This window comes from Cupressus sempervirens, chromosome 2 (assembly GCF_028749045.1).
Source record: "Cupressus sempervirens isolate cs-2001-9-10 chromosome 2, ASM2874904v1, whole genome shotgun sequence".
Classification (NCBI taxonomy): domain Eukaryota; kingdom Viridiplantae; phylum Streptophyta; class Pinopsida; order Cupressales; family Cupressaceae; genus Cupressus; species Cupressus sempervirens.
In genome coordinates this window covers 92472560-92490157 of record NC_143119.1, presented here as the reverse complement: position 1 = coordinate 92490157, position 17598 = coordinate 92472560, and the positions used below count along the sequence as shown (strand labels likewise).

Sequence of the window (17598 nt, the reverse complement as noted above, 5' to 3'; positions counted from 1 at the left end):
CACTGCTAAAAGGGCAAAATGGGAATCTGAACCATAAAATAAAAATCTTGTAGAAGTAGCCAAAAATCATGGCAATCCAAGGTCTTCCCAAGATGGATCCATTGAGACCAATCTCACGACAATCCCACATGCATAGCTCCCACAACAAACAAAATAGTAATTCCTCATGAAGAGGATTTTGGGTTTTACTCTCAAACTTTCTAATTCAAAAGGGAGAAGTGAGGACTTAAATTCTTTTTTGGATACTTATTCACTTTTCAAGTAAATAATGAATTAGGGCAAATAACTAGGAGAGCTAGTTAAATCTCAAATCAACCCAAATGAAAATAGGCTATTCCAAACAATTGGAATTCATCTATGGAAAAGCTTCTAAAAATTAAAAATAAAATAAAATAAAGCCAAAAAACCCTAAAATCACAGAATTTCCTTAACAACAACCTTCATGACCATTTGAATCTCTAAATGGACAGACACGCTCATAGGTCTAGTCACATAATGCAAATGAGTTTAGATTTATTATATCACTAGAAGGTTTAATTTAAACATTTAACTAAGATATATTGACCATATAAGGACGACATTGGTAAATATGAATAACTAAATCACTAACTCGATGTGCCACTGCTAGGGATATAAATCTTGCACACTAAAATATATTATCAAGTGCAATTGCATATAATAACTTAGCCGAAGCAATAAATACATTAAATCGCCTAATTTAACCATTTATTCAATTATACTGAAATAATCTATTTGCATCATTCACGCTCACATATAACATAATGAAACAAGAATGAAGTAAATAACCATAGCATTACATCTATCACATAACATAATTAGAGATATGTCCAAATACCGGATAACCAGATATCATCATAAAACATATTGCCATCTCAAAATGGCATCATCATGCAAATATGATCAACTAAACATCATAGTAATCTAACATCTATGATACTAAAATCAAAGTATAACATCTGACCCTCGAGTCATCTCAAATGTAAAACATAACATGAATAACAAGTATCTCTTGGATCAAAATATAACAAGGTAAATATCTACAGCACATAACCAATGAATCCAACATGGACAATCCATTTCTAATTATTTAAGCATTTAATAACAATTGTTTAAGCAACATTAAAAGGTCACTTAAAACACACAAGTGAACACAGTCATAAACATGACTAACCATTGCTACAAGCATAATCAAAGAAACTAAAACAGTAACATAAATCTAATCACCTCAAGGGTACGACCACTCATGGTCCCAATCATGATCACTCACCAAGAAAGATCATCAAGGTTGCATCCATCAGGATGAATTATACAAATCAAATGGGAGAGGCACTACATAGTTGGCATTGATCCCAAGACTTCAATAGAGTTGGACATGTTTAGTTTTTCATATTTGTGACTTTAGGATCTTCATTTTACGTGGTTTAAACTTGGTTTATCATTCTTATTCTATAGGTTTGGAGGAAAAAATGACACTTCTCTTTATAGATTCAACACTAGAGGATGCATTTTATTTTACACACTCAACTATTTCTTCCTTGATCTAGGTTCTTCAAGTTTTTGATGAGACATATTTAAGGGAACTTGATTTGGATCCTCTTCTAGTTTTGGAAACTCTTGAACTATTCTTTATCTTCCTCTTTCATTAGAAGGGTTATCGTGTTGTATCTTTCTAAAGGACTTAGTTTTTATGGGGTATTGATGTTAAGACCTTCGTACATCACTTCTTCTAAACACTTGTAAATATTTTGTATCATATATTCTTTGGAGAAGATACTAAATTTTCTCCCTAAGTTACACTTAAGGGGTTGTTAGTGTGAATGATTTTATTTCATACCTAGTCATCAGCGGGAACCTATTTACATGTTAATTTAGGGCCATGTTAGTTATCCTTACATCCTAGGTGACATTGTAGAGATTAGTTATATTGGGGCAATGTCTTATTACTTACTTTAGTCACCTGGCTTATTTAAAAGTTTATTTAGGCATTTCTCATTGTACCCTAAGAATTCATTATTTGTTTCAAGGAAATATGTACAATATACCTCATCACACCTTGCTTATATATTCAATGTGTGTGTACATTGTAATATATCACATTAATATATTTTGATTATTTCATATTTAAGTAAGATTATGTTTCACAACTAGCTATTGTAGAAGGGGCTTTCTTGCTTGATCTTTTGAGATATGCATCTTCATTATGAGTTTATTAGCATCTCAACAACTACAATAATAAAATTACATAGAATACAGATAAACAAATAGCTAATATTAATTAAGATGCATTCCATACAATTTCTCACTAAGTGTGCTAAAGTACTTGTGATTAATAGTTCCAAAGGAATAGTCTACTAAATTACTTAAATCCTTGAAATTAATCAACACATATCAATTATATCTCTAGACCAAGAAAACATCATGGATATTTAAGACAAAATCAATGTTTATTTCTTATATTAAGAAAATATCAAATTCATTTAATGTGTTAGTTCTAATATCACATCGATGTCAAATTAAAACATTATATTTAGAATATATATTTCAATTTGTATAAATAATTTATGATCATAAAAATAAGAATAATATAAAGTTATTGTTCAAACTAATTTAAATGAACCCTTATAATACACCATGTAAAAGAGAAGAATGTATAATATGTACAACATAAATATAACCAAAAAAAATCACAAATTTTTTTTTTTGAGTTTCAAATAATAGGGAAAAATTTACTTTCAATACTAAACTAGAAAAGCCCTTCATATAAAAATTTTTGCACCACTTAGATAAGATCATATTAGAGACCACCTCCATTCACAAATAATACACATTATATTGAAAAAAATAAATTGTAGTTTAATGATTGGTTTCTATGTCTATTCAAGATTTTGGAGTGTAAATATGTATGCTTATTTTAAATTTTGCATTGTAATTTTGTATGTTTATTGGTTTATAAAATGAAATAATTTAGAGATGTATTTGATATATATAAAAAATAAAACTTTATATGTCTGTTTACCTAACTTTTTGAAAATGATATTTTTCCTAGATTCTCACTCTTTCTTAACTAAACATAATATAAAAACATAGGCATCGTGCTTATTTAATAAAGAAATTCTTATTTCTAATAAGAAAAATCATTCACATATTCATAATAATGACAAAAAATTTATTTTAAGAGATTAAATGATAAGGGAAATAACAAAGATTGGAGTTTTTGTCTTTGAGCCTCCAAACACAACCTAAGAAAAACAAATGACTAATGTAGGATCGAGCTCATTAACATTCGCTCTCAACTCATCCAAATGTGGTTCAATGTGTTAAATGAGGTAATCCCACAAAAGAAAAATTACTAACACCAATAGCTACATGAACAAGAAAGCCACATGCATTTCAAGCTAATTAGGATGGCTTATGCACGATGAATGAGATACATTGGACTTGACGAACAGAGTCAAATCCAATGACACGAATAAAGGCTTTTGGGTATGCCTTTGCACACTCATTTATTTCTCTCATCACTTGTGATGCATCATTGCACCCAAACATGGGCAACTTCCACATGATCCAGTACCTTCCATCATAATATCCCGGGGTTGTACCATATTTTCTCTTGATTTCAGCATCCTATACAAACACCAAGTTGTCATTTCCAACTATATATATATATATATATGGATATTCATAATAAAAGGAATTATTAATTAACTACCCTACAATTTTTACAAAGTAAAAAAAAAATACTTGATTGAACGTGAATTCATTGACATGCCTATATTTTTATATTAATGTAAACCAGATTTTTTTAACTAATTACACAATTCTATTTCTAGAAGTATAAACGTATTGAAAATAAACACATTTAGAAATTTGTTTTACTTACCTCATCAAATTCTATGCAAGGAACCCACTTGTTTTGCAATAGGTAGTCATTTTGCTTCAAAATTTGCTCTGAAGTTAGGGGTGGCAAGTATGACAATGTCTCCCATCTCTTGTTATTATATGGTGGCCACACCTATACCCACATACAAAATATTCAATGTATACATGTTAAATATCTGCATCATTAGAACATTGCCCTTATTCAACCTAAACAAAAAAAACCCAAATCATCAATGGTGGCTTAGAATCAAAGCAATGAACAATATTGCAAGCTTCTTCGTATTCCAAATTCAAAAAAACCCCCTCTTTCCCCAAATACCATATCATGTCAACCTTGATCCAAACAATAGTACCATTCTCTTATAAACTACAACAATTTTTCCCATCTATGTAGAGGATTTCATCTAGAGATCATGAACACTTCTCATTTATGACCTTATTCTAGAAGAAGACTACCATTTTCTTGTACTCTACAACCTTGATTCCAACCCATGTGGAAGATTTCATTAAAAATGCATGAATCCTCTCTCTCTCTCTCTGAAAAAATTGTACTCATCTTCTCTTTCTCTTCTACACAATAATTGTCCCATTGTTCTTCCATGGAAAACTCCCACAAATTAATTAAAGAAAATATTAAGAGTTTCATGAACACCCACATTCTATATAATACAAATTTGGAAAGAAAGCTTGGATCCATCTACTCTTTTTCCTCTAAATAGCAATTGTGTCATTCCTCTTTCATAAAGAAGCTCCACAAACTATTGAAAACAAACACTAATGGTTTCATGGATACCCACATTCTAGGTTACACAAATTTGGAAAGAAGGCTTAGATCCATCTTTCCCTTGTACAAAACAATTGCCCCATTTCTCTTCTATAAAGAAGCTTCCACAAACTGATAAACCAAATACTAACCATTTTTAGAATTGCACAAATTTAGAAAAGAAAACTTGTACCCAACCTACTCTTCCTACTCTACACAACTATTGTCCTATTTCTCTTCTATAAAGAAACTCTCACAAACTAGTGAAACTGAAAAACTAAACACTAATGATTTCATGAATACCCACATTCTATGTTACACATTCAAAAAGAAAGCTTGAACACATCTTTCTCCTCTACACAAACAATTGTCTCATTTCTCTTCCATAAAACCAAACACTAACTATTTCATGGATGCCCACTTCATGTGTGAATTGGGTATCCATAGAACTTTAAGAAGAGAAAGAGGAAGGAGGAGGAGAGGATTGGAACTCACTTGCATGCAATTGACTTTGAGACTGGCTGCCCTGCCCTTGTAGGCCTTGCCAGAGGAGCGGAAGGAGGCTCCAGAGAAAGGGGTGGCCAAGTTAAGGGCAGCAACGGTGGGTGAGGCAGTCTTTGATGAGGCTGCGGCTGCTGCCATACCGGCAGCGGATCCAACAAGCGCCAACGCCATTGTTGCTGTAGTAGTTGCAGAGGATCTCAGGAGAATGAAAATATGACTTGTGTACTCACTGGGCAATGGAAAGCATAGATAAAGGGGAAGATGATTTTTCTATGTGGTCGAGAGGAGAGATAAGCCTGAGGACATTTGGGCCGTTGGATCCAATCAATCATGGTCGTCAGGATCAGATTGGATTGCTCTCTCTAATTTTCAATATCACTGGAAAATTAACATCCAAATTTGGGGCCTACAAAATAGTCTTGTTTCACCAGCCGCGTCCCTAGATATTTGTGGGATATAAGATGAACCGATTACAGATTAATCAAACCACTTATCATAAGAAGTGCCCTTCAAGATCAATTCAACTCAATGCATTATCTTGGCTTCCTTGAAACTTTGTACGGTCCATCAACTAGTTCTATCGTGAACTAGTGGATTGGGTTGATATGTTTTTTTTTTTTTTTTTTAAGTCGACCATGATAAAGATGTGAAGTAGTTTGTCTTGAAAAATTTCACATTCATATAGCGATTCTCTACCTCATATTCTTTTATCAAATAGTGAGGTTGAGGTAATGGGTCCCTTTCCTCTATGAAAATGTTGGCATATATAACTCTTTTTTTAATGCATTACGGATTATCATATAAACATTCGTAGTAATGATCTAGTTAAATGTATGAGGTTTTTAATATATTACCAATCATGGATTTTTTTTTGATGGAGAAGATCGATGGGTGAAGAATGAGTATGAAATTTACATTCTAAATTCTATCAGATGTTCATAAATTCCTTTTATGTAACATACTCTATGCACCTCGTGTGTCCGATGTAGGAGTCACTTTGGGTCGTTGGCAATCTTGTATCACCCAAAAATATTTCCTTTCAATTTATCTGTTTATAGTCCATTTGGACATTTTCTTGTTGTTTTAGTTGGTGATTGATCTAGTTGGCTTGTTCTCTTATTCAATCCTCATGGTGTGGTTTAGGCATCGTAGAGATCCTATATATAGCTTTGCACCTTGTTATATTGTTCCTAGATGAAGTTATCTTATGATTGGTTTGGTCCTATAATAACTTTTTGGTTTTAATGGTTAGGGTGGCAAGTTGTGGCTTGCAATGAAGATTCATAATATGTGATGCAAATTGGCACATTGTTCCATGTGGTTACACGTTTGATCGACCCTCTTGTATATTCACATAAGGCAATGTATTTACTTGGGGTCATTCTTATGATTGGGGTCCTAGCCTATTGTTTGTAAGATGTTTCCTTTATCGTCAAAATCAACGATCAGATAAGAAGAATTGTGGTTGGTGATCTTGTAAATATGTTGGGTAGTAGTTCTTATTTAGGAAGTGTATTGTGTGGCAAGAATGGTAGTTGTTTAGAAGGTTAATAAAGATTCAGAGAAACAACTGAGATAACTAGTGTCTATTTGAGGTTTCATAATTTGAGGGATGACAAGTTGCAAACTTGTTAATGAGGAGATTGAATGCATATGATTTGTTAGCAGTTGACAATAGTTATGTAATATTTGCATTTTTAGGCCACGTTGATGATAATCTAAAAATATTCCTTCCAATTATGCTCAATTATTATTAGCTTATTTGGGCATTTACACTATTGCATATTTTTGCTACAAGATTATACATCTCCTTTGTGGATCCTCTATCCTTGACTGCACCAGACTATGTTATTTCTAGTTTGAATCTCAACTTCTCCAATCAGTAGTTTTAGTCTGCATGCCCATAATTGTTGATGTTGTTGTGGTATAGGTTCAATACCACATCCTATATTCTTTAGTGTATAATCTTCTTCACATGAACCTCCATTTAACTATTTTTGTCCTCTTTAGTCATTCTCACTATCTAGTTTATTGAACTATAGCAACTTACTAGAATTTTCCATTCAATTATCTCCCTTTCTCCTTAAATGAGCTCAAAATACACAATTCTTTCCACCACCACAATGCTATATATATTATACTATCATAGATAGCCTCCCTATGAAATTGCCAAGTTTTGTCCAACAATAGATGATATACAATTATTGGCATAACATCAAATAATAAATCATCTTTATATGAACTACTTTGAAGGTTGATTAAACATTTCCAATCATTACAAATTCATTTTTTTATATGCAGTTTAAAAACTTTATTAGGACTCAAATATTTTCTCTTTTCAAAATTTTTTGACCATTTCCAAAAAAACTAGCTTATTAGTACTAGCACCATTTGCAACTATTTTAAAACACTTACCTTGTGGTTTGCAACCTTAATTAAGTCCCTCTAGTTACAACAAGACATTTTCCATCCTCTAAGTGTTTTACATATTTTAGTGATGCCAAAACCTCTTTAACTTTTGAGATAGATGATTTCTAGTCATTCCACTATTACTAATTTATTTCTATAATTGTCTTAAGTCAAAGGCTTAACAATTACATCCCTACGCAATTTTATTTTTTTTAAATAATCCTCTGCTTGTTAATTCATTGCCACATCATCAAGTTTTCTCTTCTACTTGTTTCCTCACTTGATTATTTAGTACCTCTTAAATGACTAATTATTATTATTATTATTACTCATTTGACCTCTTCCTATCAACAATATTCCTCTACCTCTTGATCTAGTTTGTTTCTATCTAGATATATTTATGTAGTCTTTAGGACATACTTGTTGGCCTCTTAGATTGTAATATTATTGATGTATTTTTTAATAACACGCCAAAAAGAAAATTTTCTAAAAAAAATCTTATCTCTCTTGAAAGGCTTTAAATACTAATAGAATTTATTATCCCAAGTCTTCTACACAATTCCTTGACATACTCAAGTTACTTAGGATTCATTTTAGTATTATATCTCCACATCAAAACAAAATTCCAAAGAATCCTATACTAATGATACCTTACCACACCATTGAGTTTTCTCCTTTACTTCTTTCCTTTCTTTATTATTCAGTAATTCCTTATTCTTCAACAAATTTCTTTTCCCTTTTGTTATTCAAGACACTCTTCTTATTAACAATATTCCTCTACCTTTTAAACTAGTTCATTATTTTTTAGATACATCGCAGTCTTTAGCACATACTAGTAGGATTCTTAAATTGTAATATTGTTGATATAGTTTGTCATCACACATATAAAAAAAACAAAAAATATAGAATATTATAACTCTCAAAATACTTTAAGTTCTAATAGAATTTATTATCCAAAGTCTTCTACATATCACCTTAATAAATTAAGGTTGCTTAGGATTCATTGTAGTTACTATTTTATAGAGGGACTTATATAGGCAATCTTTATATATTGAAGCTTTAATTGACAAAATATATAAGAAGTTTAACTAGATTTAAAATATTTTCACTTTTATTTAATAAGATCAATAATTATTAAAGTATTTTTTCTAAATCAATTGATAACTTTGACTAATTCTTCTAAAACTATTTTCTCATCTTTTAGACTTCATAAATTTGCAAGATATATATATATATATATATATATATATATATATATATATATATATTGAAGTTGATATTTTGTTAGGAATAACAATGAACAATACACAACTGAGGGGAGGTTTGATTCAATTCTTTCATCCACTCGGCCTTTATAACAACTTATCAAGAACATAAATTTGCAGTTCACTATCCCAATAATAACCTACTTGCACAATATAAAACATTAAACAATAAAACATCCCAAACATCATTGACACAAGTATAACATCAAGATTTAATGTGGAAACCTAGTTTGAGAAAAACCATCAATAACATGCTAGGAAATTTTCACTCTTCTAAAGTGAGCTCTGTTAGCAGCCAACCCTATTAAAGATTATAATGTACACTATTAGGTGTGATCCTATTAGGAGTGACCTTGTTAGAGGACTTAAGAACATTCCCTTAAAATGTTGCCTTGATTAAAGGATTCACAAATGATTGTTAGGTCAACCTTGATTAAAGGATTTTAAATTATATAATGGTTAGAAAGTAACAAAAGGTTGATTTGATAAATACAACTTACTTTGCAAATACAGATCACAATGTAGCTCATCTACCAAATAATTGACTAAACTCCATTCATGTCTCCATCACTAGCTCTGATCTTCTTGGAAAATCCTTCAAGCAATCACTCTTCACCCCATCTCTTCTCCTTTTCATCCTCATGCTCAAGTTTTCCAATCAACAAAATTAGCAACTACTAAACACTTTAGGTTAATCCTTATGCCTCCTTAAATAGGTATTTTTGATCTTTTTCCTCTTAAACACCATCGTTAATTTTAGGGTTAGGTTAGATTCATCAAATCCTTCCATCATTTTGTTTCTTCCTTCTGCTTCTAAAAACTTCTCAAAAATTTATCTTTGAATCCATGTCTAGAAACACTCAAATATGGTTTCTCAGATATCAAATTCTCCATCTCATCAATACTTATCCTTTATGTGCTTTGACCAATCAAAAAATTCAACTATGTTGGCTATGAATCTCAATTCCTTGACAAATAATAAATGATGACACTTGGTCAATACTGTGTTCCTTGGCCTCAACCACCACTAAATAACTCGATCATCACTAATTGTTGAGCTCAACCTATATTGTCTTCACTCCATCTAATTTTTGTGATACTCGGTCTTTACTAGTGCTTACTTGATGTTGTATTTGTTCAGATTCTACTATTCACTTGGTCAACACTAGCACAACTCGACTTCAAGTATAATTTAATAATCTTCTTTTTTGTAGCTTGGTTAAAAGCCTATGTATTTGATCCTTAATTGATCATCTCTACTATGCTTCAACTCAACTAATTTCTCCACTTAGTGTTATGATTAAAAAACACATTATCTTATCAAAGTCCAACTTATCAACTACCCATTGTAGTTCCACATAACTCAACATTTCCACTAGTTCTTCTTTTTATCTTTTTTTCCCAAATCCTCTTCATTAATCATTTTGATATGGCACTCTACATAGGTAGAAACTATCTCACTAGTAAGGCTTGACATCAAGGACAACTTAAAAATTGTTCTAATTGCAGTTTCCAACAATCTCCCTCTTTGGCATTAATGGCAACACCTCTAGTTACCATACAGACCAAAAAAAATTGACTTGATTCAATCAACTCCCTTTATGTTTAGTGAAAGACCTTCATTAATATCCTTAGTTCCATTCTGATTCTCATCTTAGTGTCCAACAATCTCTCTGATCTCATCTTTCAGTTTCATTCTAATTCTCATATATGCAAGTCTGATAGGAAACACCTCTAGACATAAATAGAAACATCAAAATATGAACTCCCTCTTTCATGTATGACTTCTCTCATCTTTACTCATGCTTCCTATGGCTATTGTATAAGCTTTCCCTCTTTTGACTACTTGAATTCTCATCTCTGATGGTAACTACTAGAAAATATCTCCCTCTTTGACAACAATGCTAAAGACACTTCAACATCTTTAGTGAACTTTTTCCTATACATCTTCAAGATATATATATCTTTGCGTCATTTTTGTAAACTAGATTCTCCTTTTGTCATCTTTCTTATAATTGATTTAACATCTTGTGATTATCTCTTTACTGTAGACACCTAAATCCGATTACACCGCTTCGGTAATCTTATTTAGCTATCTTTAAAGGCATCATTAATTAAATTCCTATTTAATTAATCCTTTGCCATCCCCTAGCTGATTAATTTAATTAAGCATCTGTAGTCCTAATTAATAAATCAAATAACCTATTATTTATCAATTAATCCTATTCTTCTATCTAATTCCAAAATCCTCATTTATTAAATAAATCTATTTGATAAATAAAGCCCTCAAATCTAATAACCCCTGAACTATCCTAAACCTCCTTTTTAACCTAATCCACCCCATCCACCCATACTAACCAAGCTTAGCCACTAACTCACCCACCCTCATTAAATGTCATCCACTTGCATATCTCTAACAAGCTTAGTCTAATCCTAAATCACCTCTAATCTCCCCCCTAACCTTGTCACGTGCCCTAAGAAAGCTTAAGACTTTCCTATGCCAAGAAAAGTCAACAATCTCAACTCCCTCCAAAATATCCCAACCAATATGTCATGAATGCTCTTACAAAGGCCATAAAGACTCTTACAAGCCCATTCATTGCTCTTACAATCTATTTATGAAGGGTCTTTATGAAGATATTATCCCTTGAGCCTCCTTTGTTGACTCATCCATCCCCTTGCCTCCATCCACTCACCTTGTGACATGTGTCACTCCCTGGTTGGTGCTAAACAAGCACAATCCATGTGCTCCCCTTTGAGTGCATCCTAGCCCTCCTTAAGCTTTCATCTCTCCTTGCATCTTAACCCTTCATCCCTCAAGCCCTTAGCCTATAAATTGAATCCCCTCCCAAGTCATTTCATCACAACCTTTAAGCCAAAGTTATAATGCTAGTTTGAGAACCAAAAGCCATCAACCATACCCTTATAATGCCAAATTGAGAGCTCACAAAGCTACCAATTTGCCATTTACTCATCCCCACCATTGAATCATAGAGAAATTTTGAGCATACATATCTATCCTTTACTTAGACTCATCCCTAAATCAAGTGACCATCCTCATTAGGAGAGCCATTCTATGGCTCATATTCTCGTTTGAGGGTTTCACTTTGTCTCTCATATATGTTATGATTTTTATGCTAGTTAATGCTTTGTTCTCTTAATAGATTAGTATTTCTTGCTAACATATTTCTCATATACATTTTGGCACGATCGGTGGGACCCCACTATGGGTCATTTAATCATCTATTTCTATCTATATGTTATTTTTCTAATAATCTAATGTTTCTTGTTGTTTGAGTGAGTTGTAGGGTGTTTGACTTGTTTTTGCAAGTTGAAGGATGCACTTAGGAAGAAAACATACCCTCTAAAATTCAAAAATAACCAAAAATTTTGAAAAATTTGCGCATTTCAGTTCTGTTCGCACAGTGTTGTCTCTATAGATCAGCATCTCCGCAAATTGGCATCTGCACTTGGTGAATTGTCATCTGCACTTGGTGAACTATCGTCTCTGTAGATTGGCGTATGTGCCTGCAAATTGTCATCTCCGCCAGCTACTTTTTTGTCTCTGTCGCTACCTCTAGTCTTCTGTCATCTCCGTCGCCGCCAACCTAAACAGTTGTCTCCGCAACCTAAACTGTCGTCTCTGCCATTGCCAACCTAAACTGTCATCTCCGCAGATCAACGTCTCCGCCCAGTTTCCTATTTTCTGCATCGCCAAACTGAACTATTGTCTTTGCCTCTTTCTTTGTCATCTTCGCAGATCAGTGTCTCCGCAATTTGGCATTTGCGCCTGATGAACTGTCATCTCCACCTATCTTTGTTGCATTTCTATTTTAACATCTTTGTTTCTGCACTTTATAGTTTTTTCTTTTTTTTTTTTAAAGAGTATAAATCAAATTTTAACTTTTGGTGGTTCCATAGAGTAGAGGTTTTTTTAAGCATTTTTACGCCTAGAAAAAAGAACAAAAATTTTTTTAAAAAAATTTCTCATAGTTAAGCTTTCATTTTGGAAAATTTCGGGTGACTAATCAATTTTCTTTTTTGTCTCATTGCAGGTTGGAGCAACAAACTCAATCATGTTTTTTAGATTTTTCGTGGAATGAACTTGCATGTTTAAACATGTTTTTGCTTTGAATGTATGTTGCTCAAAACACAATCTTGAATGCCATGGATTAAAATCATTTTTTCTTGAATGCATGATTAAAACAACAGATCTAATCTTGAATGCAAAAGATCAACTAACCATTGCAATATCATCGCACTTCATCTTTTGGGACATAAAAAGAATCTACATTCTAGAAACTTCCTAAATTTTAAAAACCAAATAAAGACGCTTTAAGTGAGTTTATAGTTGGACTCACCCTCTTTAATCACCCATCAATTTAACCATTGGTTGCAATCTCAGCGCCATCTATGGGGATGGGTCCACCTAAGAGGGTGTTAAGTGCTCCACAAAGATCAAACTTCACTTACTTGTATTTTTATTAGTTTTTCTAACTTAGAAAATTTCTTGAATGCACATTAGGCTCGCTAACACTTCATTTGGGCATTAAAATTTGAACAAATATTGACATGGAGGGCCTCCGGGCGCGAGCTTGAAAATGAGTTTTACACATCTTTGTTTTGGGCTTAAAACAAAATCACACCAACTCTTGAATGCATTAAAGGAAATTAGTCGATACTTGACATGGAGGGCCTCCAGGCGCGTGGGTTTACTTTCTTGTTGACCCTAACTCTTCTTCTTGTTCGCATTCTTTGATCGATTTTTCTTTGTTGGCGCATTTCAAAGTTTGAATCTAACATTGTCTCCTAAACATGAGTGCTTGCAAAGTCTAGATCAACACACATAAGAGTCAGTTGGTAAAGGAACAAGCGTGTTTTTTAGCCCAAGGTCATCCAAGTCTTCTCTCCCCTTGTTGTCTTTCAAGACCATCTTGGGTGCATAAGATTAGGATCCAAAACCTTGTTTCTCTTTTTAGGAGGCTTGCTTGGGGATTTCATCACCCCTTGGATGACCTCAACTCCAATGTTTCGGTGGAGTATAAAAATCGGGAGGTGAATCCAAAGACACCTCTCTTGGAATCAAGATTTTGGCACTCAGGCTAAGCCTCAAGGAACTTTATACCCTTGAGAAGTGAAAGAGGAGAAGTGGGTTACCGCTCCTCTCGGCTGTGTGACATCTTTTTGGTTTCATCTACGAATTTGGGCCTCATGTACCTTGCATATATCGAGGACTCCCTAGCTAAAACAATTGTTAGCCTTGCAGACAACCATCTAGGATGTTAATGTGTTTGAAGTGACTAATCGAAACATTTGTAAAACATACACACTCCTTGGCGCAAGTATCACATTTTGAGAATCAAAAACTTCTATCTGGTTGTTCCTATCTATTGCTTGATTTTTTAAATTTTTTTAATGAATGTTTGACAAACTTGGTCAATCCTAGCTTAGGGCACACTTACCGTAGTCATTGCCTATTCCAAAAGTCGAACGAGTTGAAGCAAAACAACCAAGATCTCTCAAAGCTAAGTAGATTTAGGAATTCATGTCAGAACAAACCAAACCCAAATAGAATTTTCAATAAGTCAAACTCAAGCCATCTCAGGCATACCAAGAACTTTCAGCCAAGAGAAAGGAAATAACACCAAACCCTCGAATTGCCAAACTCCACAAAGCTGCTGACAAAGCCCTTCAAGACGCCTAGTTAGATTGCACCATCCAACTTAACCAACATCCAAGAGTTAACTCTGCTTATGCCTTACCAACTAGGCATGATTTTTATGATTAGACCCCCTTGTTTCTCCACATCTTCTTGCATAAGCTTCACTTTAGAGTCATCCTTGTAGGTAAGCCAGCCATCCTTAGTCATCCCCTTAAGCATTTTAGCTCATCCATCTCATCTAGAATCAAACCATCTAGCCAACAATCCAAAAATTTTCACATCCAAGCCTTCAAAATTGTTGTCACCTTGCCAAAAGTTTGCCACTCCTAACATCTTCCAAATCCACCAGCCTCACCAAGGTTATCCCTTTGACAGAGCTTTTTCTAGGGTAATCTAGCTTTGTCACTTGTTATCCCTCATCACCTTGAGCTAAAGGTTGGGATCCACAAGTGGTCAATCTCGTGTTCTTCCTAAAGGATCATCAGTCTATCCTTAAGTTGACACAATCACCACCAAGCTTGCACATAGGAAAGTAGACCTTTCATAATTTGGCAACATATCTTTGAAGTTAGAATCCCCAACCCAATCCTCCTTAGGTTTTTTCATATAGATTTGCCTCAACTTAGGAAATCATTTGCATAGAAAAGCCTTCCTCTTTTGCATCCATCAGCATTGTTGCATCTCATCCCTAGGAAACATTCTGCATTTTCATGCCACCTATCACTCGCTTAGCCAAGAAGAAGGAAACAATGGAGCCCTATCATTTGGATCAAACAACATCACTCCCCTTGAGCAGTCAACCATCCCTCAGCCCAGAGAACACCATACCATCACCTACTAACATTGAAGCTTTCATGAACCAACCAGGAAATGCAGTATTGGTGAATGCCATTATAGACAAAAATAAGGAAACAATCATGGCTAACTTTCGGAGGGACAACATAGGAGCCTTCGACTTTGGAAGACCTCCTCCCTTATCAGATCCATCTCACCCATTGTTTGGACAACTCCCACCACCCATAGGCTCTTATGATTCAAATTATCCTCAATATGTGCCAAAAGAAGAGCCTCAACCCACCCCATATGATCCAACAGATCCAAACATACCAGCCTCCACTCAAGTTGAAATCTCCCTTCCACAAGCCAATCCAGCCACCACCACTCCACCATTGGTCCATACCACTCCATCCCAAACCCCCTTCACCCAAAACACCTCACCATTCACTCCCTTCACTATTGTTGTTGCTGCTCTCCAACCCAGCCTTCCAAATCCACCCATCTCCCAAATCAGTGCTAGCATCTTTGACCAACCTCAGCAATATACAACAGGGATGCCACCCATGGGGCCAAGTAATCAACCCTTCATCACCCCCAGCTTGTTTACCTCAGCTCAGAACACAATTCCATCATTTCCACTAGGTCCTTGGAGCTCAGTGCCATTAGCCACAAATCCACAAGCTACTACCCTCACTCCACAAAGCTATCAAACCCCACCAGCTACTACCAATGTTCTGCCAAGCTCTCAAGTGACCCAAGCTCCTTCCACCACTCTACCAAGCTTTCAAATCCAACCACCAAGCTATCAAACCCCATCAGTTCCATTCCCAAGCTTTCAATTCCCACCACCTCCACCACCAACTAATCCATTACCTCCTATCACCAACTATTTTTCTATGCTACTTCTAGGAGGAAATCCACCACCACCAACCACTAATTACTTGGCCTCCTTTGCCATGCAGATACCTTCCCAAATGGGGGCACAACCCACATATATTGGTCAAACTCCTCAAATCCAAAGCCAAGTTCCACAAGCTCCCTGATCCTTCCCCCAAGCTTCACAACCATCTTATACCTTACCTCCATAAAGAAATCTATTTATCCCACAGCCAGCCTATGTTCCTCAATCCCAACCTCAAATCAAATATCAGCAGCAAGCCTCACAACACATGCAGCAATATGTGCCACCTCCACCTCAGTAACCCATCATCTACCATTCAATTGCCCAAGCCATGTACAATCCCTACCAGCCCATACCTCAAAGCCATCCATATTCCATTGCCCCATCTAGCACATGCCTACCTCAAGGCACTCCTACATTGGGGGCACCCCAGCCATCACCAATTAATTTAGAATGGGAAGCCCTGAAAATAGCTTTGAAGAACATCCAGGAGGGAAATGATCCAAAAACCTTCAAGTTTGAGAATGTGTGTCCTTACCCATTTGACAGAGCCATTACTATGACTCCATTCTCCAAGCATTTTGAGACACCCAAGTTTGACAAATTCAAAGGAAAAGGAGACCCTGTCACACATATCAAAGAATTTTACATGCACTGCCAAGAAGTGGCATACGATGACATCTTCCTCTTGCGTCTCTTTCCCAAAAGCTTGGCCGGACCAGCTCTTGAATGGTTTTATAGAATACCATATGGCACAATTAAAAGCTTTGCTGAATTGTCTAAGGCATTTGTAGCCCAATATGCCCATCTTGTTGAAATAAAGCTATCAGTAGTGGATCTTGTCCACACTAAACAAAAAGGTGGAGAAAGCCTTCCCAAATATTTGCAAAGATGGAAAACACTTACCACCCGCATATCTTGCACCTTGCCAGAGCACCATTTGGTGAAAATGTTTACTGATAATGCCCATCCTAGCTTGGCTCACCACATGACCATGAATTGTTTGTAGACCTACAAAGATATCAAAGAGAAAGGAATGATCCTTGAGCAAGGACTTATTAAAGATGGTGTGGTCAAGATTTACAAAGAAGCCAACCAAAATCAAACACATTCAAATGACAAGTCTAGGTATTGGAACAAAAACAAGCATATTGCAACAAATGGCGTCATTGACACCAGACATGTGAATATTGTTGGTCCTTCTCAAAACTAGTCCAACCCACCATATCAACCAAACAATCAGCAAGCTATCAACTACCAACAACAGAATAACCAAAGCTATCAAAACCACAATCCAAGACCCAACTTTCAAGGGTCTAGCAATCAAGCTAATGCCATCAATGTAGTTGCAGGACAAAAGCCCAGATTCCAACCTGTACCTAGAAATTATACACCCCTTGGTGAACCTTTGTATGTC

General features: G+C 34.8%; 1 protein-coding gene across 1 annotated transcript; it reads right to left on the bottom strand.

The window, feature by feature from the left end:
• Window positions 1–3176: 3176 nt before the first annotated feature.
• LOC149571188 (ribulose bisphosphate carboxylase small subunit, chloroplastic-like) lies at window positions 3177–5391 on the bottom strand. Its single transcript, XM_089812761.1, has 3 exons — window positions 5159–5391; window positions 3902–4033; window positions 3177–3645 (listed from the first exon to the last, which is right to left on the bottom strand). The coding sequence occupies exons 1-3, from the start codon at window positions 5336–5338 to the stop codon at window positions 3421–3423; spliced, it is 537 nt and encodes a 178-aa protein (XP_089668887.1). The 5' UTR covers window positions 5339–5391; the 3' UTR covers window positions 3177–3420.
• Between the last annotated feature and the right edge of the window lie 12207 nt (window positions 5392–17598).